Here is a 27,664-nt window from a genome sequence, read left to right as displayed (position 1 = left end):
GGTTTACCTTGGTTCTGTCAAAAACTTAGATTTATTAAGTAGTTGGTTTCCCCATAGGTTTGAGTCCGAGAACCATACAATACCTTGGTTCTGTCCAAAACTTAGATTTATTAAGTATGGGAGGGATTAGCCCCTTGTGGGATTAGCCCCTCAACCAAGATGTGAGACGTTGATCCGCCATGGAAAGCCACTAGAACCGTCCGCGTTGCTAATGTTTCGACGCGCAGCCCCTAATGGAACTTTGTGTTAAGACACAACGGTCTGCTGGAAATGATGAGAGGACTTCTCGTTCCACCGCCTGGGCCAATGCACAAGCCTTTCCCACAGACGGCGCAAATTGTAGGGACTCGATTCATGACGACTCCAAGATGACATTGGGTTCGTACGTAAAGAGGGCCCATACAACATCATTTGTAGAGCGTGGGTTTGAAAGGTTAGGCCTTGGTCACCGGACGGTGGTTTGGGTTGGCTCCGGTCAGTGAATCTCGTCTAAGGAGTCTAGGGAGTTTTACGCTCTTGTTATTCTCCTTCTTTCTAGGACACCATGGCTGGGAGGACTGGTTGTCCCCCCCCCCCCCCCTTTTGGTGTACAAGTCTTCCTTTTTATATCTCTTTTCGGTTGATCCTGACCCTCCACCTGTTTATCAGGCAGGATCCTATTCGTATGTTTGTCCCATCAGCCGTCTCCCCCTACTTTTTGTTAGTTGCTGTAACCGAAACCACCCTGTTCAGGCGTCTTCTCTCATTAATATGGCTGGGACGTTTGTGGGTGCATTTAATGCAATGGTGACGTATTTACCTTGAACCACCCCCACTTCGTATCCCTACGTGGGTCCTATTCTACTCGCCTCTTCTTCTGGGTGCGTTGCGTTTTGGGGGCCGCCTTCGACGTGATGTAGTTCTCTCCTCTGAAGACTTGGAATGCCAAGGACAGGGTCATCCTCGACTGTGCCCCTAGGCTATTCGGCTTTTCCCTATTCGTCCTCGGCAAATTCCCTCCCCGGCACGGGCCCTAGGCCTTAGTAGAGCGTGAGCCGGGTCATAAGTTCTCTGGCCCCATAGATATGGTTTGAATTTTGTAGTGCATAATATTTGTTTTAAACTTTTGAGGTGCATTGCATTTAATTAAATAAAAAATCTTGTTTAATTTAATTTAAAATTTTAAGAAATTAATTAAAAGAATTCCTTTAATATGTCAATAGTGTTAAGGTTTTTCACTTTAATATCGCCTCCCTCCACATTTTACATTGTAAAAGTGAAAATACCCACCTGGCCCAACCCATGCTTTCTAAATTTTAAGTTTTAAACAATCAGGTCCAAGATACAAAGAATGAACACCAACACCTGATGTGCTGTTTGTTACTACTAGTCACATCAAATTATGCATTTATTGTGCAAAATACATTTTAGCTATAATACTTGTGCAAATAAACATCAGCATTGTTGTTGTGAATTTCAGTTTTTATTATTTCTTTCTCAAGGATGAAGATAGAGAGTTGATGATGGTTTTGTTATTGTCACAATATTTTCATAATTGTTAAATTATCAATTTCTTATAAATCAAAATAAAATAATAAAATATTATATTAGGACCCATCACAACTTAAAAGAAAGGTATTGTGAAAATGTGACATTTTGTTGCTATAATAATATTTTCATAATTGTTGAGGCGTAAACTCTTTATAGGTCAAAATAAAATTAAAAAAAAATTATATTGGGACCGATCACAACTGAAAATAAAGATATTGTGAAAATGTTATGACATTTTATTGTTGTCACAATATTTTTCACAACTACTACTAAGGTATAAGTTTCTTATAGGTCAACATAAAATAATAAACTATAAGACCAAAAACCATCATAACTAAAAATATAATTATTGTAAAAATATTATGATATTTTGTTACATCTATAAACTTTTGTTGGTTTAGTCAATTTTTGTGAATCAAAAATCACTGTTTCACTATCTTAAATTTCTCACTTTAGGGGTAGTACTTGCCTTGCACGTGCCATCCAAACTAGTATAATTAAAAATGTTATAAATTAAGGGGATAAAGCTTATCAAATTAATGGAGGTTCCATTCTTTGGATTCTTGGGATGTTGCTTTGGGATAAATTAAGATGGGAGGGGTTTTGTCTCTGTCTTTGTCTTTGGGATTTTGATTTCTCTTTTTTGACTTTTTTTATTTAATGGTTTCATTATTTATATGTGTGATCAATGATCATGGTGCTGATTACCTCAAAAAAAAAAAAAAAAAATGATCATGGTGCCGATGATTTTATTATTATTTCCCTTATTATTTTAGGTGGCGGTACGAAAAAGTAGTTCATACGTCAACTGACCATGATTTTCAAGAATACATAGATTAATTTAACAGGAGGATGCTCAGTCTTAATGTTTAATTTTTTTTTTATATATAAAAAATAATGATGATATATGGCATCATTTTTCTTTCTAGAACATTCTCCAGCTCTAGCTCAAGATGTAATTTCCATTTCAGTCTTCATATCCAAAAAGAAAAAAAAAAATGATGATAGAACTTTTGCACTTCAATGGATACTTTTGAAGTTATAATTAAAGTTAAGAATTTGTCTACATACACAAAATCAAAATTATGGTTGCTTTCACGCCAATCTTACTCATCATTTATAAGGTAAATGCAGGGGCAGCCTAATAAATTTGGAGGGTTAAAACGATATATTTAAATGAGGCATTTTTGTTATCACGTAAATAATATTTAACTAATATTTAATATCATAAATTTTTTTATAACAAAAATTTATTCATTTTATTTTGTAATATGTTTTTTTTCTTTTGGAAAAATGCTAAAGTTATAACAAATTTACTATAAAAAACTTTCAAATGATGTAAATATGAATGCGATTAGTGACACTTCAAGAAGATAATAAACAAGTATTTGAACGAATGATGTTAAGGATATTATAAATTTTGTGGGTTCCAGTTAGCTCAACTGGTAAAGTCTTTGATGATTGTATAAGAGATTTGGGGTTCAATTCTCGCCTACACCAAAAGCTGATTGGTGTCTTGGTCTGATGATAAAGAACTATCATCAAGAACAGACGTCATAGGTTGAAACTCTCTAAAAAAAAAAAGGATATTATAAATTTTACAACATGAGGCTTACAAAGAGGTATCATTAATCACAAAAAATAATTTAAAAATGCATTTAATAGGTTATTAACGTCCACATATCATATTAATTATCACATCAATTTGTAAAATTTTCAAGTAAAATTAATAATATTTCTATCATTTTCCTATCTGAATCATTTCTTGCAATTAGTGACACATATATTTGTAAGAGAAAATGCTAGAGATACAAATTCTTTTACAAAAACTTTTACAAACTGATGATGTGGTGAATGATTATAGATAAATAAAAAGGTGATGTTATCGGTGGGCCTAGATGAGAAATAGTAAGAATTTGGCCACAACAACAGTTTATAAAAATATTGTAAAATAGTTTGTAAAACTATAACATTACTCTATTTGTAAGACCCATGTATTTAAATTTCTATTATCTTTAGCATTACTCAATACTTTGGGACTTCTTAAAAGTAAAGGAAAATTATAAAACTAATTCTTTCCTATATCTCCAATTTTTTTTTTTTTTTAAATATATCAATTTTTACCCCAAAATTTGGGGCCTTCCTCTAGTGGGGGGCCCTAGGCGGTGGCCTAAGTGGCCTAGGCCTAGGGCCGGCCTTGGGTAAATGTATAAAAAAAAAATTGATAGAAGGGTAACATTTAAATTAATTCAATTACCGAAAATAGCAACACTTCTAAACTTAATTAAGGATGCATTTGTATAAAGCTGGAAAATCGTGTTTTGAATTTAAAATAAGATTTTGTAAAAAAGTTATGTGGAGTTATGGATGCAAAACAGAATTTTGGGTTTTAAGAACACTCTTTTAATCTCCTAAAACGTCTAATCAAATGGACCTTAAATGTAAAAGGCAAAAATATTGTAGGTCAATTGATAACTTATGATATTTTTAATAAAGACACATATAATTCAAATAATTTTTCCTCAATTATTGAAAATATTTTTTGAGAAGATCTAATTATTGAAATAAACCAACAAAAAAGAATTAATTAATTATCTTGACAAAATGGTTAAATATATGTGGGTTATTTGTCACCCCTAGACTTCAACGTGAATGTTAATTTAGTTTTTGATTTTTCAACTTTTGAATTGAGCCTCTCCAAAAAAAAAAAAAAAAGAATTAACCATTAATTCTTTACATTATAATTTGATAAATCAAGCTTTATATTAAGTTTTTTAGGGGGTTAAAGTTGGTGGGTACTTTTTGTTGTCTTGTTAATGCATCAAACTCTTGTTGCTATGTTCTTCAACCTAGTGACATATAATATATTGAATAAAAGGCAAACTTAAAATTGAGTTAGATACTTTCAATGAACGATAAAAATTGACATAAAACGTGAAAAATAAAATAAAGAAATATATATTTTTCTAATCACAAGAACGGGTGATTGGTCATAGATATGGTTTGAACTTTTGTAGTGCATAATATTTGCTTTAAACTTTTGAGGTGCATTGCATTTAATTAAATAAAAAATCTCGTTTAATTTAATTTAAAATTTTAAGAAATGAATTAAAAAAATTCCTTTAATATGTCAATAGTATTAAGGTTTTCACTTTAATATCGCCTCCCACCACATTTTAGAGTTTTAGCATCGGGGAATGCTAATGCCAAATGTAAGGGATATTTGGCATTTTTAGCCCCAAAATGTATTGCATCAGGAAATGCTATTGTTAAGTATTGCAAATTTTTTTGCAATAGTGCTACAGTGTAATTCTAAATATAGAATTGCACTGTAGCACAATTCTATATATTAAAAAAAAAAACTAATATTTTATTATGATGGTGATTGGGAGAAAGAAAGAATAAATGATGGTGATTGGAGGAAATATTATTTTATTGTGTGGATATATTATTTTAATGAGTAGAATAGGAAAATAAAAGTTTGAAATGCTAGAAGTATTGTAAAATAGGATAGTATAATTGATTAAATAACTTTTTGGGATGGTAAAATAGAATAGAGTAGCATTTCCTAATGCTAATGCTCTTACATTGTAAAAGTAAAAATACCCACCCAGCCCAACCCATGCCTTCTAAATTTAAAGTTTTAAACAATCAGGTCCAATACATGAAGAATGAACACCATCACTTGATGTGCTGCTTTTTACACTACTAGTCACGCCCAAAATCAAAATCAAAATCCTATGTATACTCTCTATCTGTAAGTAAAAGGAAAGAGGCATCACTATCATAGCGTGCCTCTTTCCCTCTCTCTATTTCTTCTTCGTAAGTAATCCATCTATCTACATTTGGATTCACCCACCCGCACCCCCTTTGTGTTTGATCAAATGCCCTTTTCTTTCTTCTTCTCCAAACTAATTTGATGACGATGTCTGTGATTGTCACTATGACTGTGCACATCATAAAACAAGAAGATGGAGCAGCCGCAGCAGCTTCTACACTTATCGGTGTTCCCGCTACGACTTCAACCTTCACGCCAGATGTGCTTCCTTATTGCCCACCATGGAATCTGAAGTACGCCACCACCTACTAACCCCTTTTCTGAAGTGGATTACGTTCACTTGCGACCTCTGTGGCAAAGAAAGCAAGGGTGCCCCCAATCTGTGTGGCCCATGCATTTTTTGGATTCATGGAAGATGTGCTTCTTTGCAGCGCAAACTTAAAGTTCTACGTTACAAGCACCCCCTCCACCTTTCCCATTCTTCTCTTGAAGTTGAACTCCATCAATCACACTCCGGAATTTGTCAACTTTGTGTTCAAAAAGTGAACACAAACTATGGGTTTTACTATTCCTCCAGGTTCGATTTCATTGCCCACTTTGATTGTGCTGCGGACTACAGATACCGGAAAAACATAAATTTGTTGGAACTTAAAGAGGAGGAGAATGAAAATCCGGAGCTCGATCAATCTATTGACTCAGCAACTTACAAAGTCAAAAATATCAAAGTGAGGTTCAACACTTCAGTCATGAGCATGACTTAAAGCTTTCAGGTGATGAGGTTCTAAATAATGAAAAATGCAATGGATGCGTACAAGCTATTTTCCCTCCCTTATACAATTGTATAAATTGTAGCTTCTTTCTATATGAATCTTGTGCTAAATTCCCCAAAACAATGAAGCGTGTTTGCAATGGCTTCGTCTATATTTGTTTGGCATGCTAGTTTATACTCGATGTTTCGTGTAATTTGATCTCTGACATCTTTACCCACCATGGTCATGAGCATCCACTTCTCTCTAGAATAAAATCTGAACAGAATTACAGTTGCTGTGATTCTAAAATTTACCAAATATTTCATTGTACCACTTGTGAATTTGCTTTGGACTTCAAATGTGCTACGCTATCACAAACCACAAAGTACAAACAACATGAGCATCCCTTTACTCTCTGTTATACTGTTGAAGATGACTCCGACGAATATTATTGTGATATCTGTGAAAAAGAACGCGACTCAGAGCATTGGTTCTACTATTGTGCAAATTGTGATTATCCTATACATCCCAAATGTATTTTTGGGAAAAACCCAAATCTCAAATAATGCATATGATGGTCACCTATTTGGAGGTGTTAACACATTTGACTGTCACCCACACACCCTTACTTTGATTGAGGAAATTATAGACTACCCTCGATGTAATAGTTCTTGTAAAGAGTTGATCTATCAGTGTGCCCAATGTAATTTCCACGTGCACTATTATTGTTCTATTGTTGTTTATAGAAAAAACAAATGTTGTTTTAATTTTTTATTCTATACTATACTTAGTCCATGAAATTTTCTCACATTGCTTAAAAGAGAGTTTATAATATGTAATATAACTTGTCCTACCATCCCATAAAAGCTACCATAGCTTTTGAGCGGAGTTAGTGGTGTGCAGTAGTTCTTTTTAATGCTGTTTTTGGGCATCATGGTTTAGATAGGACATAAATGACCAAAACAATTAACATGTTGTTATATTTATTAAATTTATATTTTCAATTCTACAAACAAGTGAAACAACTTACTAAATTCTTCATTGAACCTACCTACAATCTTGATGCTGCCAAAAACCTTGAGGTGAGTTTTTTCTCTATTTCTTTTAGTATGTTTGGGTATCTTGAACAACAATTGAACTGTTTGTTGGTGTGTATGAATGTCTTGGTGTTGGGATATTGGTGAATCGCCAATGATGTGACCATTTTGGAGCAATGGTTGGTGTTTAAGGTTTATCTCACATTTTTTGACAAAATGTCTTAGAAACCTCAAGTGTTAAATTGTATCATCTGCATGATATACAAGTAGCTTATGCTCATAAGTTTAAAAGTGCAGCATTTTTTTGGTAAATTTGCTTGGTATTTTGTTGCAACCATAATTAATAGTTATTCCTAAATACAAATTCACTGAAGGTATATGAAATTTCCTAGAAGTACTTGTTAGTAAAATGTGAAGCTAGACTTTTCTTCTAAAAGATGTCTACTGTTATGCTTAAATAATACCTGATATGCCAAAAATATCACATTCCAAGTGTGAGGAAATCGTCTTACATAGAGGGGAAAGTTGTGGCCGTCAAAATAGTCTATGAGGGCAACTATGCAATCTTAAAGAAGACAAGAATCCACAAAAGCAGGTAGGCAAACCAAGAAATGTTGGTTTACCTATGATATTTTAATCAATAAAGTAATTATTTTTTGTTTTACTTCTCTTATGTGCTAATAATGTTCTTTTGGCAGTGGACCCACTGGAGCATTGGAGATATATTGTCACCATCTAGGTAGAAATTGCTCCTTCACTCATCTTTTGACCTATGTAATATTGTAAGAGTTTCGATCTTTTATATCCTTTGAACAACTATACTTTCAGAATATGGGCTATATGTCTGCAAGAGTGGGATTTATAACAGTCATGTCTTTTGTGAAAATATTCTACTTACTGTTAGACATTCACAAGGGAATTAATAGTATGTACTATTTATTCATTTGAATTGCATATTGTTTTTACGACAAGCATGTGAAGGCAACAGATTTCTTTTATCTAAATGGGGGAAAAGGTTGTGAACAATTCTATAATGGCGAAATTTCTGTATAATCTTTGATATTTTGTTACGTATGTAACTCAGCATTTCTTTTGTTGTTGCAAATGATGAATTGCGTATATTAGTGTAATCTTTTAGTTTTCTACTTTTTGATTGATTAGTGAGCTCTGAAGATGTCAAAGCTAATTAAAATTGAAATAGTAGAGCATTAACTCAATGATTCATTTTATAACCCTGTTTATGGATAACAGTGATGGGTTCTGCATATTTCTGGTGAAGATGTTGGCACTTACAAGGAGGGTGGGTTTATCTTTGTCTCAAGTATGTCTACTTGGTAGAGTCCTTCAAGTTTCAATGCTATAATAGCTTGGATAATTTAAGGTCAGCTTTGTGGAAGAGAGTGATGAAGATAGGTTGGATTTTGATTGAAAACTCAAAGATGGAGGAATTGCACACATATGTCCTTTTCAATGCTCTGCGAGTGAGACACAGGAAGTTGTAGTTGGCTGAGTGCATTCTTGCAATTGGCTTTTTAATCATGTACTTACCCGCAATCCTAATCACCAAAGGCAAACCACATAATTTCCTTGGAAGAATAGTAATATTCCTTATTCAAACTATATCTCTACACTCTGCACAAATGAGTTTAAGGCAGCTTCATTGGTCATCATTTGCATACACACTTCCAAAGATTGTATTGTTTGTAAGATTTCATAGCTAGGACATTGCTTTGCATGGGTAGAACCTGCAAGAACCCACAATGGCAGAGAATAAAGTGAATTTAATGGTTCTTGGATGCCGGTAGAAACCAAGGGCTTTGTAAATAATAATGACAGCCCTTGGTTACAGAGAAGGCTCAACTGAAGTTTGTCAAGAGTTACAGGGAAGGCCTGCAAATGGAGAATTATTTTGAAAATGAAAATGAAAGTGGTGAGGCCTGTTAAATATCAAAGATTGAGTTCTTGAGCTTAGTAGTATTGATTAACCCAGTTTTAATTAAAATTTTCAAAATAAATGAAGTGGGTATATATATATTTGTTATTATTAAGCACTTTCAAAAGCAATACTATAGTTGAAACTTTGTGATATTGGCTAATGTTAGGAAAAAAATGCTATTTGCACACTTTGTTGTACTCCTGTTTTCACATCTGACCTTTCAGCCTTCATCTCACATTAAAACAAAGATCACATTCCATGAAATTCAAACATGCTCTCATTTTTCCTTTGTTTCTCATGTAAGCTCATTTTGTAATAACTTGGTATTTAGTCTATGTCATAACCGAGTACACATGCTATAAGATGCTACACTTATTTATGTTGGGACCCCTTCTTCCTTCCTTTTGTTTTCTTTCCAATTACTTAGTATTTCGAAAAAAATAAAAAAATATAACTCTAGGCTGATTCACTTAACTCCTTATGCAAATATTTATTGGATCTTGAAATATTTTAGCTTTTTTAGTTTAGAATCTTTAGATCATGAAACTAAGCTCTTTTATAATGCTTAATTAATGATTAAGAAATTCAATGGACAAGGATAAGGTGTCCATGGAAAATATTTTAAGGTATTATTAAATATTTGTTGTTTTGGGATTAAGATTTTGTTGTTAGAAAACATTTATAAATTAGTCCAAACTTTTTTTATTTTAATAGGTAGATAATGGGGGAAGGGAGAGATGAGATTCAAACCACATACATAAATATCACAAGTGATACAATTACTTCTAGACTATCACTTAAAGCCATTAGTTGCCAAACTATCTCGTGATGTCTAGAATTGCTCAAATAATATGCAAATCATGAGTTATGAATTATGGATAAAGAGTAAGAATGGTCCTAGTCTAGTAGGTATTTTGTAATGGCTGAACCAAATGGAATTCCTCATTCATTTACATGTACAAATTGTAATACAAGAAATTAGGGAATTAGATCCCAACAATCAATAGACTAAACAGCTAAATTGAGCACCTATGATCTCTAGGCAAAATTGATTAGTGACCTCTAAATATCTTAATCTAAAGCTATAGTATTTCATGCACTAACATATTATACGTGTATATTAATATTCCTATTTGTGATCTAAGGGATTGGTGGAGAAGATGAAGTCATTTTGAAAATGAAGAGGAAAGCCAAAGAGGAGACACCATTTATGAGGAATGGAAGAATGTTATTAGAGGGGTCAATTGCCTTTTGCAATGGAAAAGGCAATCCTATCCATATCTTCTCTGCCGAAGAGCTCAAAAGAACAAGCAATTATGACCAACATCAACGCTTTCAGTTGGCTAATGATTTTGACTTTTACAAGGGTTCTTTAGAAGACTGCTTAGTCTCAGTTAAAAAGCATAGACATGAAATTTGGGGTTTAAAAGAAATTATTAAAGATATTGTTTTGGGATCACAAATGAGTGTCCACCAAAATGTTCTGAAACTCTTAAGATGTTGCTTGGAGACTGAAAATTCAATTATAGTGTATGAATTTGTAGGGGCCAGAAATCTCTACAATTTTATTTGTATCCCACCAATTGAGAGAGTCCACTCTAAGCCATTACCATGGAAATGCAGATTAAGAATTGCAATGGGCATAGCTATGCAGTTGCATACCTCCATACTTCATTTTCAAGTCCTATTATCCATAGAAATATTAGGCCTCGCACCATGTATTGGGCGAAAACAATGTTGCTAAACCAATTGATTTTTCTCTCTCGAATATGTGTTCCTAAAGGTCAATTGCATGTAGAAACTGATATATGTGGAACAAGGGGTTATGTGGCACCTGAATATTTTTGTAAATGCTATGTAAATGAGAAAACTGATGTGTGGTTTTGGTGTGCTTCGACTTACACTTTTGGCAGGATGACGTTTATTTTTAGATGGTGAATATGATAATGAGGCCTATTATCTAGTAGATTGGGTGCCTTCATGTGTTGGAAAAAATCAGGTAATTAAAGTTATAGATAAGGCAATATTAGAAGAAGGAAATGATCATAAACAATTTTTGCCTTTTGCGGAGGCTGCCTCAAGTTGCATTTCTGATATAGCAGAAGATAGGCCAACAATGATTGATGCTGGAAAACAACTCAAGAGTAATTTATGAGTACCTCTCACCTCCTTAGCTTACCTCTATATAGATGAATTAACATTCAGACATTCTATACTCTCTATTGTGTTTAAAAGGAAACATTTGTCATCAAGGGTAGAGTCATTGGATAAAATTTCAGCCATGTTACAAATTACTACTTAATGCATTGGTATAAAATTAGGTTTGATTTTCATTGGCAACTAATACACGACTGTTGTAAATCCTATCATTTTTATTTTCAAATAGTTTCAGTTGATCTTCTATTATTGATTCTCAAAAAAAAAAAAAAAAAAATTTTGATCTTCTATTGTTGCATGTAATATTTTATGGTCAATGACAATGTATCTCTTATTACAAATATACCAAATCAGCCATGTACTTTATCCAATCCTAGTTCTTACCCATTCACATCAATATATATATTTTTTGGTGTGTGGAACATGTCACCAAAATTTAGTTGTTAATACAATTTACTCAAATTTTATTAAGTCAAGAAAGATAGCCACGGTATATTACAGTTTTTGAGAAATGTCATGGTTACTACAAATTTTTTTTTTTTTTTTTTTACATAACTACAGCCAATGGGTCACCACTTTGTAAAAATAAAAAAAAGTCATCAAACACAAAAATGTAACTTAAACATTTATTTATTATGTTGTTAAAATCTATTAATATATATATATATATATATATATATATAAATATATATTTGCTGGGTAATTGTTTATGCAGGAACTAGAACCCCTGAGTTGACAGTCACTAGGATAACCGGATACCACTTAGGCTAGGAGGCCCGATGTTGTTAAAAACTATTAATATTCATTGTTAGGTAGGTTGGTAACTTGATGAAATACATAACATATGTAACACTCTCATAACATTCTTTTTAGTAGTTCTAGATCTATAAATTATTAAAAAATAATGTCCATAATATTTTCACAATATTTTTACAACAAATTCTAAATGGCAGGTTGTTACTAGTTGTTATTATTGGGGCAAAAAAGTAATCTTAGTGTTAGATTCAAATTTGAATAAATAACAACTAACAATCTATGATTTTTGTGAAAATATTGTAGACAACTATGAATAACAACTAACCACTTCTCTAAATTATTTTCCAATTTTTTTCACAACTATAACGTGACAGATTGTAAGTGGTTAACCAACACTTACATATAGATCTACTATTTTTTCATCACCAATTAAACTCAACTACGCGAAAGTTATGACAAGAAATTATGAAAAATTTGGGACCTATTTGACGGTCTAGTCAAACACAAAATTACACATTTTAAATAATATAACACATTTTTTCACCAAAATGTACATAAAAAACAATCAAATAACGTTGCTCAAACTAAAATAAAGTAAAAGTAAAGTAAAGTTAAAGTTAAAGGCGAAGGAAGACTTTTACTTTTATACCCCATTTTGCTTTTGCTTTGTTTTGTGTGAAAGAAACGCCACCCATCAGAATAAGCTGAGTCTATTATCCAGGTTCATTGCGTACTGTCGATATTCCGATCATACTGAGTCACAGACAGAGTGAGCAACTCGGTTGTTCACGCGCCGTGTGAAATAGGTTTCAACACTCTCAAATTGCTGCGGCAGCCTTCTAATACCAGAGAGCATCTGGGTCTATACTAGCTATGGGACAAGCTTCCTCGTCCTCATCCTCAACTGATTTCATAATTTGATGAGCATCACCCATCAGAAAAAGCTTCCAGTTTCCGATTTGTTCTCTGGTGAAGATTACATGAAGTATTATAAGTATCCCTTCTTAGATTTTATTGGGTTCTCTTGGCTTCTTTTGTTTGTTGAGTAATTTGTTGTAATTTATGCGTTTATTTTGTTATGTTCAAGTGGTTTTTCGAGTAAAATTATAATGGGTTCTCTTGTGTTGCTTTGTTAAGTAAATTGTTGTAAATTTCAAGTTGATTTGTTATGTTCATGTAGTTTTTCAAGTACCCTTTTTGAAAATTGTAATGGGTTTCTCTTGATTTGTTTTGTTGAGTGATTTTCTGCTTAGAAATAATAAACAATTAGAAACATCCCTCGTATAAATAGACGAGTTCCAATCATCTTCATTGTTCATCATTTGTCTACACGCTTCCAAAGATTGTATTGTTTGTAGGATTTTACAGCTAGACTGGTCATTGTCTTGTGGTATACCCACAATGTTGAAGTCAATCTTTTCATGGGCAGGACCTGCAAGAATAAACTGAATGGAATGTTTCTTGTGTTCCAGTAGAAACCAAGGGCTTTGTAGATAATGATGACAGCCTAAAACCAGAGACTCGTCTTGAAGTTGTAAATAATAAAGAGCTCAAGATAAGAGGCTCAACTCAAGTTTGTCAAGAGTAACAGAGAAGGCGTGGAGAATCATTTTGAAACTGAAAGTAGTGAGCTTGATTAGATTTAAAGGTACATTCCTTTTATGATAAATGGTTTGTTAAATATCAAGGATGAAGTTCTTGAGCTTGGTAGTATTGATTAGCTTAGTTTTACTTACAATTTTCGAATTAAATGAAGTAGGTATATATATATATATTTCTTATTATTAAGCATTTTCGAAAGCGATTCTATAGTTTTTTGACACATATAATATAATACTTGAAACTTTATGCATTTAGCTAACGTTAGGACAAGAATGCTATTTGCACACTTTGTATTAAAATAGAGATCACATTTCTGTTAAATTCAAATATGCTCTCATTTTTCCTGTATCACTCGTGTGAGCTCATTTTGTAATAACTTGGTATTTAGTCTATGTCATGGTCAAGCACACATGCTATAAGTTGCTACACTTATTTATGTTGGGATCCTTTGTTCCTCCCTTTTGTTTTCTTTCCAATTACTTGTATTTAATTTGAACTTCTTCACGTAATGGATTCTAGTGCCATGTCATCTTGTAGGTCACTACTCTGGACATTAGTAGATGCAGACTTATCATTAGACATGACAATTCTAAGTTTTGGTCTGAGTGTTGGTTGATCTGAATTTGATCCCTTAATTTATTTTTGCACCATTATTTATAGTCTTTGAGAGATGGAATGAGGTTAAGGAACCAGTTGGCATTCATTTCATGCACAAACTATAGTATTTGATTATACTATAAACATACATTTACTTGTATCAAAGATAACAAGCTTTAGGGTATGGTCTTTGAGTAATGCATTAGTACAATTTTTGAATTTCATTCTGCTGCATTATTGTAATTTCCTGATGGTCATATTTGAATCAAATTTCCCTCTTTTTGTGTTAGCCTCTCTTCCTTCTTTCTTGAATGTGAATATGCAGATGGATTTTTATTCTCCAGTGGGTTTCATTAGCAATATTTTAAAATATTGGGTGGAAATTTAGAGAAGCAATGCTTTCAACATCTTATTCTTAGGTGCCTTCATTCTTACACTCTTTCATTCTTTAGCTAATCATATTTTATTTTATTTATTTATTTTGAAGTTTTGGAAGTTTTTCACTTTTTGGAGTTTTATCTCTACACTTTTTTTTTTTTTTTTTTGGTTCATTTTCTTGCTTATAAACAGTCAGTACAAGTTCAACTTTTAACACCATTGTTATAACTTAGGCACAGAGCAGTCGTTACAAAATTTAATCTGAACATATTGTTGTCATAAATATTGAGATCTTTTTCTTAGAAGATCAAAAACCCAATTACTATAAAGGTTTGTATTGTGGTTTGGATCAACTGATTATTCCAATGTGGTGGAGGGAATGCATCTTGCTTTACTGGTGTTTCATGAAATGGCTGTCTTCTTTCTCACAGCTTTGGCTGCACTTAAGATTGTACTCCAGTAAACATTATTTTGTTTAGAATAACAAAAAATGTGACAGTTGCATGCAAGTCATTCCGCCTCCATTTTTTAGTTGTGTGAAACTTTGCTTCTTTCTTCATAAATCTTGTGTTAAATTACCTATAATAAAGCAACATCTGCTAACTCACCTCCCAAAGACACAATTCGAGACTGATTGGAATAACTTCAATCTGCCTGCATAGGATAAGTATTAAAATGTCCAAGAATTTATTCTCCTTGTATTTTTTTTTTTTTTTTTTTCTCAATTAGGGGCTTGCATCATGATAGCTCAGCTTACCAGGGACTAGATGCATACCCGGATATATAACTGGGAAACTGCCTTCCTTAAAGTAAAAGCTCATCCAAAATCTAGTTCTTTAGACCCATATACACCTGCACAAAATACTTGACTTTTAGATTATTAATCTACAAGCCAGAAATCACTATAAAATTTTCCAAACACTTTTCACTAACTGGACAGGGAGTAGATCAGCTCTTGTTAAAATCATTCTAGTAGGATAAAGATTAATATGTTGCATATTCTCACATCTAGGATGGAATTTGAAGTGCTTGCAACCAAGAATCCTTTTTTTTAGCATCTGAGTTAGGAACTCCATTGCTAGCAAAAAAAAAAAAAAAAGAGGACAATGGATCCCTTTGTCTCCTCGGAAATAAGTTAAATAACCAGCTGGTCCCCCATTTACAGCCACAGAATACATAGGGGTGGTAATACAATCCCTCACCCAATTAACATATCTTGAGGGAACACCCACAACAATAAGTCACTGATAGACCACCATTTCCACTGAATCATATGCTTTCCTAGTGTCCACCTTGATGGTACACCTGCTTTGGCCTTTTTCTCTATGGTAGTTTTTAAAATTTTATGAGACAGTTTCTGCTATATTCCTGCCAAGTACAAAGGCAGTTTGGTTGGGACTGATAATATCATTCAAGCAAGCATTAAGTCTGTTAGTCAAGTTCTTGGTGATGCACTTATAAATGAAATTGCAACGATAAATTGGTTTGGAATCCCCCTTGCTTGAAAGATTGCTCACTTTAGGGACATGTAATAATTGTTGAAAGATTGCTGCTCAATTTTAGGGATGAGTAATAATTGTTGCATTCACCTAATGATTTGGCAATAAATACAGGACTGTCACAAGACCTATTATTTTTATTTTTGGATAGTTTTGGTTGAATTTTCTATCATTGCATTAATATGTTATGGTCAATGAGAAAGTATCTCTCATAACAAATATACCAAATCAACCATATGCTTTATCCATTTCTGGTAGTCTAATTCTTACCCATTCAAGTCACTAATTTTATTTATTTATTTGAGGAACATGTCTCTCCCCCTCCCCCTCCCCCTCCCAAACAAACACCCCTCCCACCCATTTTCTCTCCTATTTTCCACTTCCTTTTTTTTTTTTTTTTTTCATCCTCCCCAAAATCATCTCAATCAAACATACCTAAGGCAAGAAAAATATGGCCATGGTATATTATAGTCTTTGAGTGATGTTAAGGTTAATACAAAATTTTTTACATAACCTTTACCGCTTGAGGGTCACTGATTAAAAAAAAAAAGGGTCACCAATTATAAAATTGTAATTCAAACATTTATTTGTTATGTTGTTGAAATCTACCAATGATATTCATTTTCACATCCATTTGTAATATCTCTTAACATTTCCGTATTGTCTTTTGTGAAATAGATTTACTCAAGCCAAAAATATTTGTTCCAAGGGCGAATGAATACTTTTATACCCCTTTTTGCTTTGTTTTGTGTGAAAGAAACACCAACCATAAGAAAAAGCTCAGTCTATTCTTAGATTTTATTGGGTTCTCTTGGCTTCTTTGGTTGAGTAATTTGTTGTAATTTACGCTTTATTTTGTTATTTTCACTTTGTTTTTCGAGTAAAATTATAATGGGTTCTCTTGTGTTGCTTTGTTAATTAAATTGTTCTAAAGTACAAGTTAATTTTCTATGTTCATGTAGTTTTTCAAGTATCCTTTTTGAAAATTATAATGGTTTCTCTTTATTTGTTCTGTTGAGTGATTTTCTGGTAATGTATGTGCTTAATTTGTTATGGTCGTGTAGTTTTCTTAGTATACTTTTCAAAATTATAATGGGTTCTCTTGTGTTGATTTGTTAAGTAAATTGTTGTAAAGTACAAGTTAATTTATTATGTTCATGTAGTTTTTCAAGTACTCTTTTTGAAAATTATAATGGGTTTCTCTTGATTTATTTTGTTGAGTGATTTTATGTAATGTATACTCTTAATTTGTTATGGTCATGTAGTTTTCTTAGTATACATTTTGAAATTACAATGGGTTCTCTTGGTCTACTTTTAAAAGTGATTTGTTGTAAAGTACAAGTTAATTTGTTATGTTCATGTAGTTTTTTGAGTAGACTTTTAGAAAATTATATTGGGTAGTCTTGGTTTGTTTTGCTAAGTAATTTTTAGTAGAGTACGTGCATATTTTTTATATTCATGTAGTTTTTCTAGTATCCTTTTTGAAATTATAATCGGTTCTCTTGGTTTGTTGTGTGAAGTAGTTTGTTGTAAGATGCATGTTAATTTGTCATATAATGTGGTTGTTGGAGTATCCTTTATGAAAGCTAAAATGAGTTGTCATGGTTTGTTGGTAATTTTTTATGTAAATGTTATAATCTTATCTTTTTTGTGAAAATTTTAATTAATTCTTTTGGTTTTCTTTGTAATTTATTATTGCCGTTCGTACATGTTAATTTCTTACATTAATGAAGTTCTTTAAGTAATCTTTACTTAAATTATGATGCAGTCTCTTGGTTTCTTGTCTGTTTGTTATGTACATATGTGCATGTTAGGTTATTACTTCTGTGGGATGATTGAAGTAAAGAATTACTGTTAGTTGCTATAATGAACATTTAGATTTTTTTCCTGAAAGAAAACAGAAAGGTTTCTGTTTAGCTCTTTCCAGGAATATGTTAAGAAATTATATATTCGTTGAGCTCTGATTGGTTTTTGTCACATTATCATTCTTCTCCATGAAGAGTTCTTTGAAATATCCTTACATGTATTGAATATCCTTCACTTGGTTGATAGCTGTGTTTACACCATATGTTCTCAGAGACAACCTTATGAGTATTCAAGGCAGCTTTATGAAAGATACAAAACGGCTTTGGAATAGAGCATTGCTTCAGTGGTGCGATTCTAAACGTTTAGACAACTTCTTCAGTAGTTTAGTGTAATTTTCATATGAGATCAATTATGCAGAATGCATAATTGGATGGTAGAACTTTGGCTACTGAACACTTCCCCCTCCACACCATAAAAAAAAAAAAAAAAAAAAAAAAAAAAAGCAAACCAAAACAACAACAAAAGAAAAAACCAATATTTTCGTTTGTATGTTAGCATTACAAATAATAAGGTTGTTGATGTTCTAAAGAATATTTATATTCACTGTCTTTTATGTTATCTTGGATGGATCCATAATGTAAGCTAAACTTGATAGCACATTAGCCCTATTAGTCTGTGTCATGAGCTCCCTTTTCTAATGAAACAGTATCTTGGTGAAAATTAAGGACTGGCCAAACAGATGGAGCATTTCTACCTCATGTCTAGGGCTAGCTTGCTACATATAGATCAGCCTCCCAATTCACTTGACTAAGGTTTTTTCAACTAGGCAATATCTGGACACCTTGGTTACCCTAATGTTTTATGGCATATAACCCCCGACAACTTGTATTGCTCTGTTATCCTCTGTTGATTTCCCTGCTTTCAAGTGTATTAGGTGCTGCCATCTCTAAATGACAAATGCGACACCTATTCACTTATAGAACTTCTGCAAATGTGGGGAAATTACAAGGCGATGACAAAGTGTTTTTCAGGATTTTTTATGTACCTTGATCATCTCTTTGTTGATAGAAGAAGCATTCCATCATTTAATGATCTTGCAATTCTTTGCTTCCACAATCTTATAAGCATGCTCTTTTATGTGTAAAATAGCTTCCTTGATTTTGCATGGTTGTCTTGCATCTTTTTTGTTTGTTATCACCTTCCTTTTCTGGTGAAGGCTTGTAGACGACCCATAGGCTAAGCTAAGTTTTACTTTCATTTTGAGCATCAGGTCTGCAGTAAGTTGTATGGTAGCTTTAAAGATGCTGCAATTTCCCTTTTATGTTGACATGCTATATTAATTTTATGAATTGGTTACTACTCTAAATTAGTGTCAGAGTTGCTTTGCTGCATATCATAAGCAGAGTACATTCGAAAGGTTGTTCCTTATGCATGGTAGCAGCTTGAAATGTTCATATATTTAATACAAAGTGAAAAATGTGGGCTTACTTTGTTTGAATGATCCAGGTTGTGTGGTTATTGATTCAAGAGAAAGAAAGTGCTTTTCAGTACTTACAGCAGGCCTCTAGATAATTTACCTGAGGTATTTCTAGACCAATGCATGGTCGTTGATCATTGGGCTTCCTGATAGTGCCTTAAATTGATCTTACATGAAGTTGAAGAACTCTGCAAAGTAAATAAGTTGAAGCAACACTATGTCTGATGATTTATTTGCTATGGAAGCTGGTCCTTTTTCAAACATGTAAGGTGAAAGGTATTCTAACCAGGTTGAGTTTTCCATGCTTTCTCAATTGGTCTTTGCAGTTATAAGTTGAATTAGCCATTGCATTCCTAGAAAAAATAACAAAAGCTAGCACATTGTAAGAATTATTTCCTCCTAGAAGCACTTTTTGGTTTTATAGTTTTGGAATTATTTTTTTCTCAAAAGAAGTTCACATTTATATCCGCTCTTCCTTGCCAAATTCTATACAATGGGTATGCACTGCTTCTTTGTTTTGAGCTTTTCAGCATTGTGCATAGCTAACTAGAAAGGATAAATCTGTTCAAACTAATACTAGGATCTGAAATCTGGTGCTTATCACATAGAGAATGGTCTTTCTTCTGAACAAACTAGTCCTTTGGTGTTCTGCTCTCTCTGGTATCTCTTGCAGATTGTAAAATGGAAGTTGACGGGTGAAACTGCACAAGTATTGATTGAAAAACAAAAGACTGAGAACCCTGACACAGCAACTTATCAGGTATTCTTCATTATTTGTTTACCTGCCTGTGGGAAATTTAGGTTTGAGATTGGTTTCTCCTACAAAGTAATTTCCACTGTGTGACAGTTTTGTCATAGTTTCTTCATATTATTGGGTTGCAATCTGTCACCAGCATGTTTTTGGTAGAACACGTATAATGGCTTCAGTGTTTGCTGTTTTATCCTTCTTCATTGTCCTTAGTTTTTCTTTTCTAATTAAAAATGGTATCTGTATTGATCCAGTAGAATGTCAATTCACTTTCTTTCAAACACATAAGAGCCAGACACTCATTTCATTCCAAATTTTGATCGTCAGATCATTTAATGCATGTCTTAGTGTTGTATTTACTTATGGACAGGAAGTTTTGTATTCTCTCTCTCACACACATGTTCTTCTGATTTATGGCTATTTCTGTAGGATTTTCTATCAAAATATGCTGACATGAGACTTGAAGAGGGAAGTTGTGTCACTGTCAAAATAATGGTCCATGCAATAGTGAAAGCTCATCTTTTAGTAATTAGGAGGTGTAAGTGGAACAAGAAACACAAATACACTGATTTTTGTACGCAAATTAATGATGCGTAATCTATGCTGGAAGTGATAGGATTAACAATATGCCATTTTGAAATAAAAAGTCCATGTGGATGTGTATGTATGTGCCTTTGAAATAAAAAGTCCATATGTATGTGTATGTATGTGCCTTTCTTCTACGATTAAGCAGTTTTGGTTGTATTTTTGTGTGTTGATTCATTAAATTACTAGTAAACCACCTACAATTTTGACATTTTTTCCACTTGCAAATAGTTTTTCTCTTTAGGTGGAAGATCAAGTTAAATTTAGCTATAGTGGTGGTGACTGAATAGCTCTTAGTGGCTGCAATAAAGTAATAGTGGCCACTTAGTGAAAAGTGTTAGTATAGACAAGCAAGCAAAAAGAAAGAAAACGTAAATGTCAGTATGAATTTTGGACTTGGAATAAAAAAAATTAAATTAAAGAGAATAGATAAGTCTAAGTTGGCAAGCAAGCATAAATACCTTGTCTATTTTTTTCTCTTGTTCCACATGAATTATACAAGTCTAAGTTGGCAAGTAAGCATAAATGCCTTGCTTTGCCTACTTCTCTTTTTTGACACAATGGCATAATAATTTTCTATATATAGTAGAAGTTATAGATGATTTCTACATGAACTTGGCTTTCACAAAACTAAAATTGAGGCTAACTTGGAGTCTTTCTTAGGGTGTCTTGAAGCCAAAATATTATTCTTATCTTTGTAAGTATTGATTATTTTTCTGCAAAGTTGTTCATATACATGTGTTTTTCTATTGTTATTCATAAACAATAGAGTGCTTTGCTTGCATAAAATTGGTCATATAGATGTTAAATATGGTAAAATTTCATTGCACTTGAAATTGACACTAAATGGTTTAGTTTATGTTACATTAAATGTATCTTTGATAAAATGTATATCACTTAAATAACTATTTTCTTGAATCCAAGTTTTATGTAATGTCTATTATAAGTTAATCACATATAATATTTCAAAATAATCGGTTGTCATTTACTGTTAAATCTATAAGATTATTCGTTTATTATATTAGAATACACGCTTGAAAAAAAAAAAAAAAAAAAAACCAATAAGAACTCTTCATAGATTAGTAAGTTTTAAATGCCTAATTACCTTTATATTTGAAAAAAAAAAAAAGATCACCTTAGCAAGATGAATTTTATTCCAGTGGGCTAAGCAAACTATTATTGTAAAAAAAAAAAATGTGGAATATAATTTTTGTAAAGTTATCCAAAGTCTAACTTGAATCCAATCCCTATCAATTATTCATTTTGTCTCATATTGATAGTATTATAATAAGATAATTTACATTCCATCACAAACATTAATAATTTTTTTTTCTCTATTTATATCATGTGGGTAAGAGAGTATTTGAACCTAGATTTACTTCATGAAGAACATTTGATAATATCATTGGATTTCAAAACTCTTGTCAAAATATTAACGGACATAAAGATTAAGAGAGTGATAGATTAAGTAGCCAAAAAAAGAAACGAAAGAGAGAAATATCTAATGGAAAAAAAGGCGTAGCTTTTATTCAAGTAGAACTATATAATTACAAATAAGAAATTAGCTGCTTGTATTTCTGATGGTAAAATCCGTGTAACATTGAAGTATGTTTGTGTAAGGTTTATGTGAAACTCTAAACAATTTTACACTTTCAGTTTTGTATCCTCAAACTAAAGTTCTGTCAAAAAATTTTCTTGGAAGTTTTGTTGTATTAGCTTTGTTGTTTTGAGTTGTATTGGTTGATCAGGGGATTAAGTAATATCTTGCCTAAAAAATAAACTATATCAAATATAAAGGCAAACTTAAAATTGGGTTAAATATTTTTAATGAATGATGACAATTGACATAAAATTGGAAGAATAAAGTTAAAAAAAAAAAAGTATATTTTTTTCTAATCACAAGAACAATCACGATTAGTTATAGATATGGTTTGAACTTTTGTTGTGCATAATTGTATAATATTTATTTTTTAACTTTTTAGGAGCATTGCTATTAATAAAAAAAATCATTTTGTTTTATTTTAAATTTTAAGAAATCAATTAAAAATATACCTATATATGTCAATAGTGTTAAGTTTTTCACTTTTAATATTCCCTCCCACCACTTTTTACAGTTTAAAATTGAAAATACCCCACCGCATTCAACCCAAATTTCTTAATTTCATTCTAAAAATCCAATTTTTGTACTTAACTTTTATTAGACCCAAGTAACATCAAACACAGACCCAAATCCTCCTCTGTATACTCTCATTGTAATGGAATGAACCCCAAAAGCTTTCAATCTTTCTTACTAAAATCCTATAATCACCTTAATATTTGTTGCAACCAAACTTTACATCAATCATTTTACGTCGAAATTGAGTGCAATTTAAAAAAATGCTGTTGTTAGATTCGAAACCAATTCTCATGCATTGCGCCCCTCTTTCTCCCCATTTCTTTTCGTATGTGATCCATCTAAATTTGGATTCACCTACACCTTTGTGTTTGATGCCCTTTTCTTTTCGTAGTTATAGATAAATGTCACATGAACTTAACTTCAACAAACTCAAAATTGAGGCCAATTGGAAACTTTTTTAGGTGTGTTTTGAAGCCAAATTGTATTATTTTTACTGTAAGTATTGATACTTTTACAAAATTTGTTCATATATATGTGTGTGTGTGTGTGTGTGTTTTATTGTTTATAAGCTACAACTTACTTTGCTTGCTTAAAATTTTTCATGTAAACATTAAATATTGTAAAATTTGGACTGTGTTTGGTTTGATTGAATTTGATTTTAGAAAACATTTTCCTCATTTACAGGTGTTTGGGGTGATTGGAAATGTTGGTCTATAAGGTAAGAGCTTTTATGGCGAAAATTAGTTTATGCTTTTATTTTTCGTAAACCATTTTTCACATCATCCAAACTCATCAATTGAACTTCCACCCCCCCTCCCCCCACTAAAATTCCCGATGTTTGGTGGCCAACCACTACTGCTAACCGTTGGTCCTCGATTACGGTTTTTTTTTTTTTTTTTTCTTAAATCTAAAATTTTACTTTTTTTTTTAATTATATATGTGCTTAAGAGATGAGAATGTGTTAAAGTAGTAGAAAATATGTATTTCATAACATTTATACAAATAAACACTTACAAATATTTTTTGGAGTATTTTTAGGAATGCAACCAAACACTTGGAAAATAATTTTTTTTTTTTTCAAAAAACATTTTCACTTGTTAATATTTTATTGGACTTGAATTGACTCTATAGTTTTGTGAGATATATTATTGTTGAATTATGAGATAAATAAAAGGTATATCATGTTTTTTTTTTTTTGGTTGGATGATGAAAGGTATATCTCTTAATTTTATTTATTTTTTATTAATCATTATTTTTTTGATTCTAAGTTTTTATTTGATATTTATTATACGTTAATCACATCTAAAATTTCAAAATAATTAGTTGTCATTTACTATTAAATCTATAAAATTAGTTGTTTATTATGTTGAAGAATACCAAAAAAAAAAACCTAAATTTTTTTCATAGATTAGTGAGTAGTTGATGCCCAATTACCATAATATTTGAAAGAAAGAATAGATCACACTAATATTTGGTAAGGAAGGTAATTGTAGGAAATAAAATTATTCCAATAATGGATTTAGCAAATTATTCTTTTTTAGAAGAACCTAATCCCTATTAAATTTTGTAACATAAAGATAGTTTACATTTTTTTTTTTTTTTTGAACTAAGCTACAAAATCTTGTCAAAATATTATAAAGATTAAGGGAGTGGTAGAATGAGCATTAAAAAAATAAAAATAAAAGAGAGTGATTGAATGAAAGAAAGAGACACACAAAAAAGAAGAAGACATTATTCTTATTATTTATCCAAAGAAATAATATTTTTCTAGTCAAGTAAAAAAATCACGTTTTTTATTATAATGATTTAAATTTATAGAATTTCTAATCCTATGTCTATGTCAATAATTTGTAGGTTATTAAAATTGTCTTCCACTTTTAACATTGCAAAATTGAAAAGACCCACCCAACAAAAATACCCACCCAGGCCAATCCATGCCTTTTAACATAAATAGAACACTTCACGCCCAAATCCTCTGTATACGCTCTGTGACTGTTAGTAACGGTATGAACCCAAACCAAAAGCTTCGAATCTTTTTGTTATTAAAATCCAAACTCCGAAATGGGTCATTTTACATCGAAATTTAAAGAAAATGGTGTGTTGTTAGATAGATTCGAAACCAATTCTGACGCATCACTATTTTGATGATTATGTCATAGAACAAGAAGATGGAGCAGCCGCAACAGCAGCAGGAGCTTCTACATTTTTCCCATTCAAAGCATCCCTTGGTCTTCTATCCAGACTTCAGAGGTGGAGCTCCTTGTCGTGGGTGCCTAGAATCAGTTTATGGTCCTTGCTACTTCTGGGACATCATTCTTCATAAATCATGTGCGGAATTGCCGCTTGGGTTGCACCATCCCTTGCACCCAATCCACCCTCTCATTCTCTTTGATGAAAAGACACATTATCCTGAAGAAGAAGAAGAACACAAACAAAAGACCAAATGCCAGCTCTGCAATGAATCTCGCTGACAATACACTTATCGCTGTTACCGCTGCGACTTCAACGTTCACGCCACATGTACTCCCTTATCGCCCACCATCGAATCTGAAGTCCACCACCACCCATTAACCCCCTTTTGGAAGTGGATTACGTTCACTTGTGACCTTTGTGCCAAAGAAGTCAAGGGTATACCTAATCATTGTGACCTATGTGGTTTCTGGGTTCATAATACTTGTGCTTCTTTGCCGCGCAGACTCAAAGTTAAACGTCACGAGCACCTCCTCCACCTCACCCATTCTTATCTTGAAGTTGAACTCCATCAATCCGACTCTCGATTTTGTCTGATCTGTGCTCAAAAAGTGAAAACAAACTATGGGTTTTACTTTTGCTCCAGATGCGATTTCGTTGCTCACATCGATTGTGCTACGAACTACAGATATATGGAGTACATGAACTTGCAGGAACTTAAAGAGTTGGAGGATGAAGATAAAGAGCTCGATCAATCTGTTGATTCAGCAGCTTACGAAGTCAAAAATATCAAAGTGAGGGAGGACAGAACTGAAATAGCCATAGAAATCAAACATTTTAGTCATGAGCATGACTTAAAGCTTTCGGATGATGAGGTTCTGATTAATGAAAAATGCAACGGGTGCGTGCAAGCTATTTTCCCTCCTTTTTATAGTTGTGTAAATTGTAGTTTCTTTCTACATGAATCTTGTGCTAAATTACCTAGAAAAAAACGACACTTGCTTCATCAACATCCACTCACCCTCTTCCCAAAGTCACCTTATCGGAGCGATAAGATATTTTGGTGTCATGCCTGTAAACGTTATTGCAATGGCTTCATCTCTCGGTGTGAGACATGCTTCTTGATATTTCATGTAGTTTAATCTCAGACATCCTTACCCACCCTGGTCATGAGCATCGACTTCTTCTCTCAAGCATAGAATCTGAACATAATTGCAGTTGTTGTGATTCTAAAACTTACCCAATATTCCGTTGTACCACTTGTGAATTTGCTTTGGACATAAAATGCGCTACACTACCACAAGTCACATGGTACAAACAACATGAGTACCCCTTTACTCTCTGTTATATTGCTGAAGATGACTCCGGTGAATATTATTGTGATATCTGTGAAGAAGAAAGAGACCCAAAACATTGGTTTTACTATTGTGTGAATTGTAGTTATCCTGCCCATCCCAAATGTATACTTGGGAAATACCCAAAGTACAAATTTGGAGTTTCTCACACATTTGATTTTCACCCACACCCCCTTACTTTCATTGAAGAAACTAAAGACCACCCTCATTGTAACATATGTAATCGTTCTTGTGTAGAGTTGATATATCAATGTGCTCCATGTAATTTCAACATACACTTTAATTGTGTATGAAAAAGACAAATAAAGGTTTTTATTTTTATTTATATATTTTCCTTTTGGGTTGGGCCTTTGTTCTTATTATCAAATTGAATTTTTTATTACGATGTAGTTTACGGGAGAACTTTTATTTATTTTGAGTTTAAGCTCATTAGTATTGTTGTTTTGTACCTCTCAAATGGCCAAAACAATTAACGTGTTGTAACATTTGTTAAAATTAGATTTCAATTCTACAAGCAACTTACTCTATTCTTCATTGAACCTACCAATTTTGATGCTGGCAATACGCCTGAGGTTTTTTTTTTAGATATATGTTTGGGTGTCTTGAACAATATTTGATCTTGTTGTTGGTGTGTATCTATGTTTAGGTGTTGGGACATTGGTCAATGCCGATGATGTGACCATTTTGGGGCTATGGTTGGTGTTTGGGGTCTATCCTACCTTTATGACAAAACTTCTTAGAAACCTCAAGTCTTTGTTGCATTAATTGCATAATATACAAGCTGCTTATGCAAATAAGTTTAGAAATGCAGCATTTTTTTTTTGTTATTTTGTTGGAACCATAATTAATAGTTATTCCTAAATACAAATTCTTTTAAGTTATATGGAATAATCTAGAAGTAATTGTTAGCCAAATGTGAAGCTGGTCTTTGCTTCTAAAAGATGTCTACTATTTTGCTTAAATAATGTCCAATATGCCAAAAATATCAACTTTGCTGCATTCCAAGTATGGAGAAATTGCCTAACGTGCTCATCTTATTCTCAGGTTCTCACACTCTTGCATTTTTTAGGAAATCTTATTTTCTTTTTTGTGAAAATTTTAATTAATTCTTTTGGTTTTCTTTGTAATTTATTATTGCCGTTCGTACATGTTAATTTCTTACATTAATGAAGTTCTTTAAGTAATCTTTACTTAAATTATGATGCAGTTTCTTGGTTTCTTGTTTGTTTGTTATGTACATATGTGCATGTTAGGTTATTACTAACTGTGGGATGATTGAAGTAAAGAATTACTGTTAGTTGCTATAATGAACATTTAGATTTTTTTTCTGAATGAAAACAGAAAGGTTGCTGTTTAGCTCTTTCCAGG

At 32.3% G+C, this 27,664-nt stretch overlaps 1 protein-coding gene across 1 annotated transcript in view; it reads left to right on the top strand.

The window, feature by feature from the left end:
- LOC126726576 (uncharacterized) overlaps nucleotides 1-26,230 on the top strand; it is a gene marked incomplete at its 5' end in the record, with an annotated part of 40,069 nt that extends 13,839 nt beyond the window's left edge. Inside the window, one exon of the mRNA XM_050431852.1 lies at nucleotides 25,358-26,230. Within this exon, the coding sequence (XP_050287809.1) occupies nucleotides 25,358-26,083 (726 nt within the window). The remainder of the gene's footprint in view (nucleotides 1-25,357) is intronic.
- Nucleotides 26,231-27,664: the final 1,434 nt, after the last annotated feature.

The sequence above is a fragment of the Quercus robur genome, chromosome 5 (assembly GCF_932294415.1).
Source record: "Quercus robur chromosome 5, dhQueRobu3.1, whole genome shotgun sequence".
In the NCBI taxonomy this organism is placed as follows: Eukaryota; Viridiplantae; Streptophyta; class Magnoliopsida; order Fagales; family Fagaceae; genus Quercus; species Quercus robur.
This window is presented reverse-complemented; position numbering and strand designations above follow the sequence as displayed.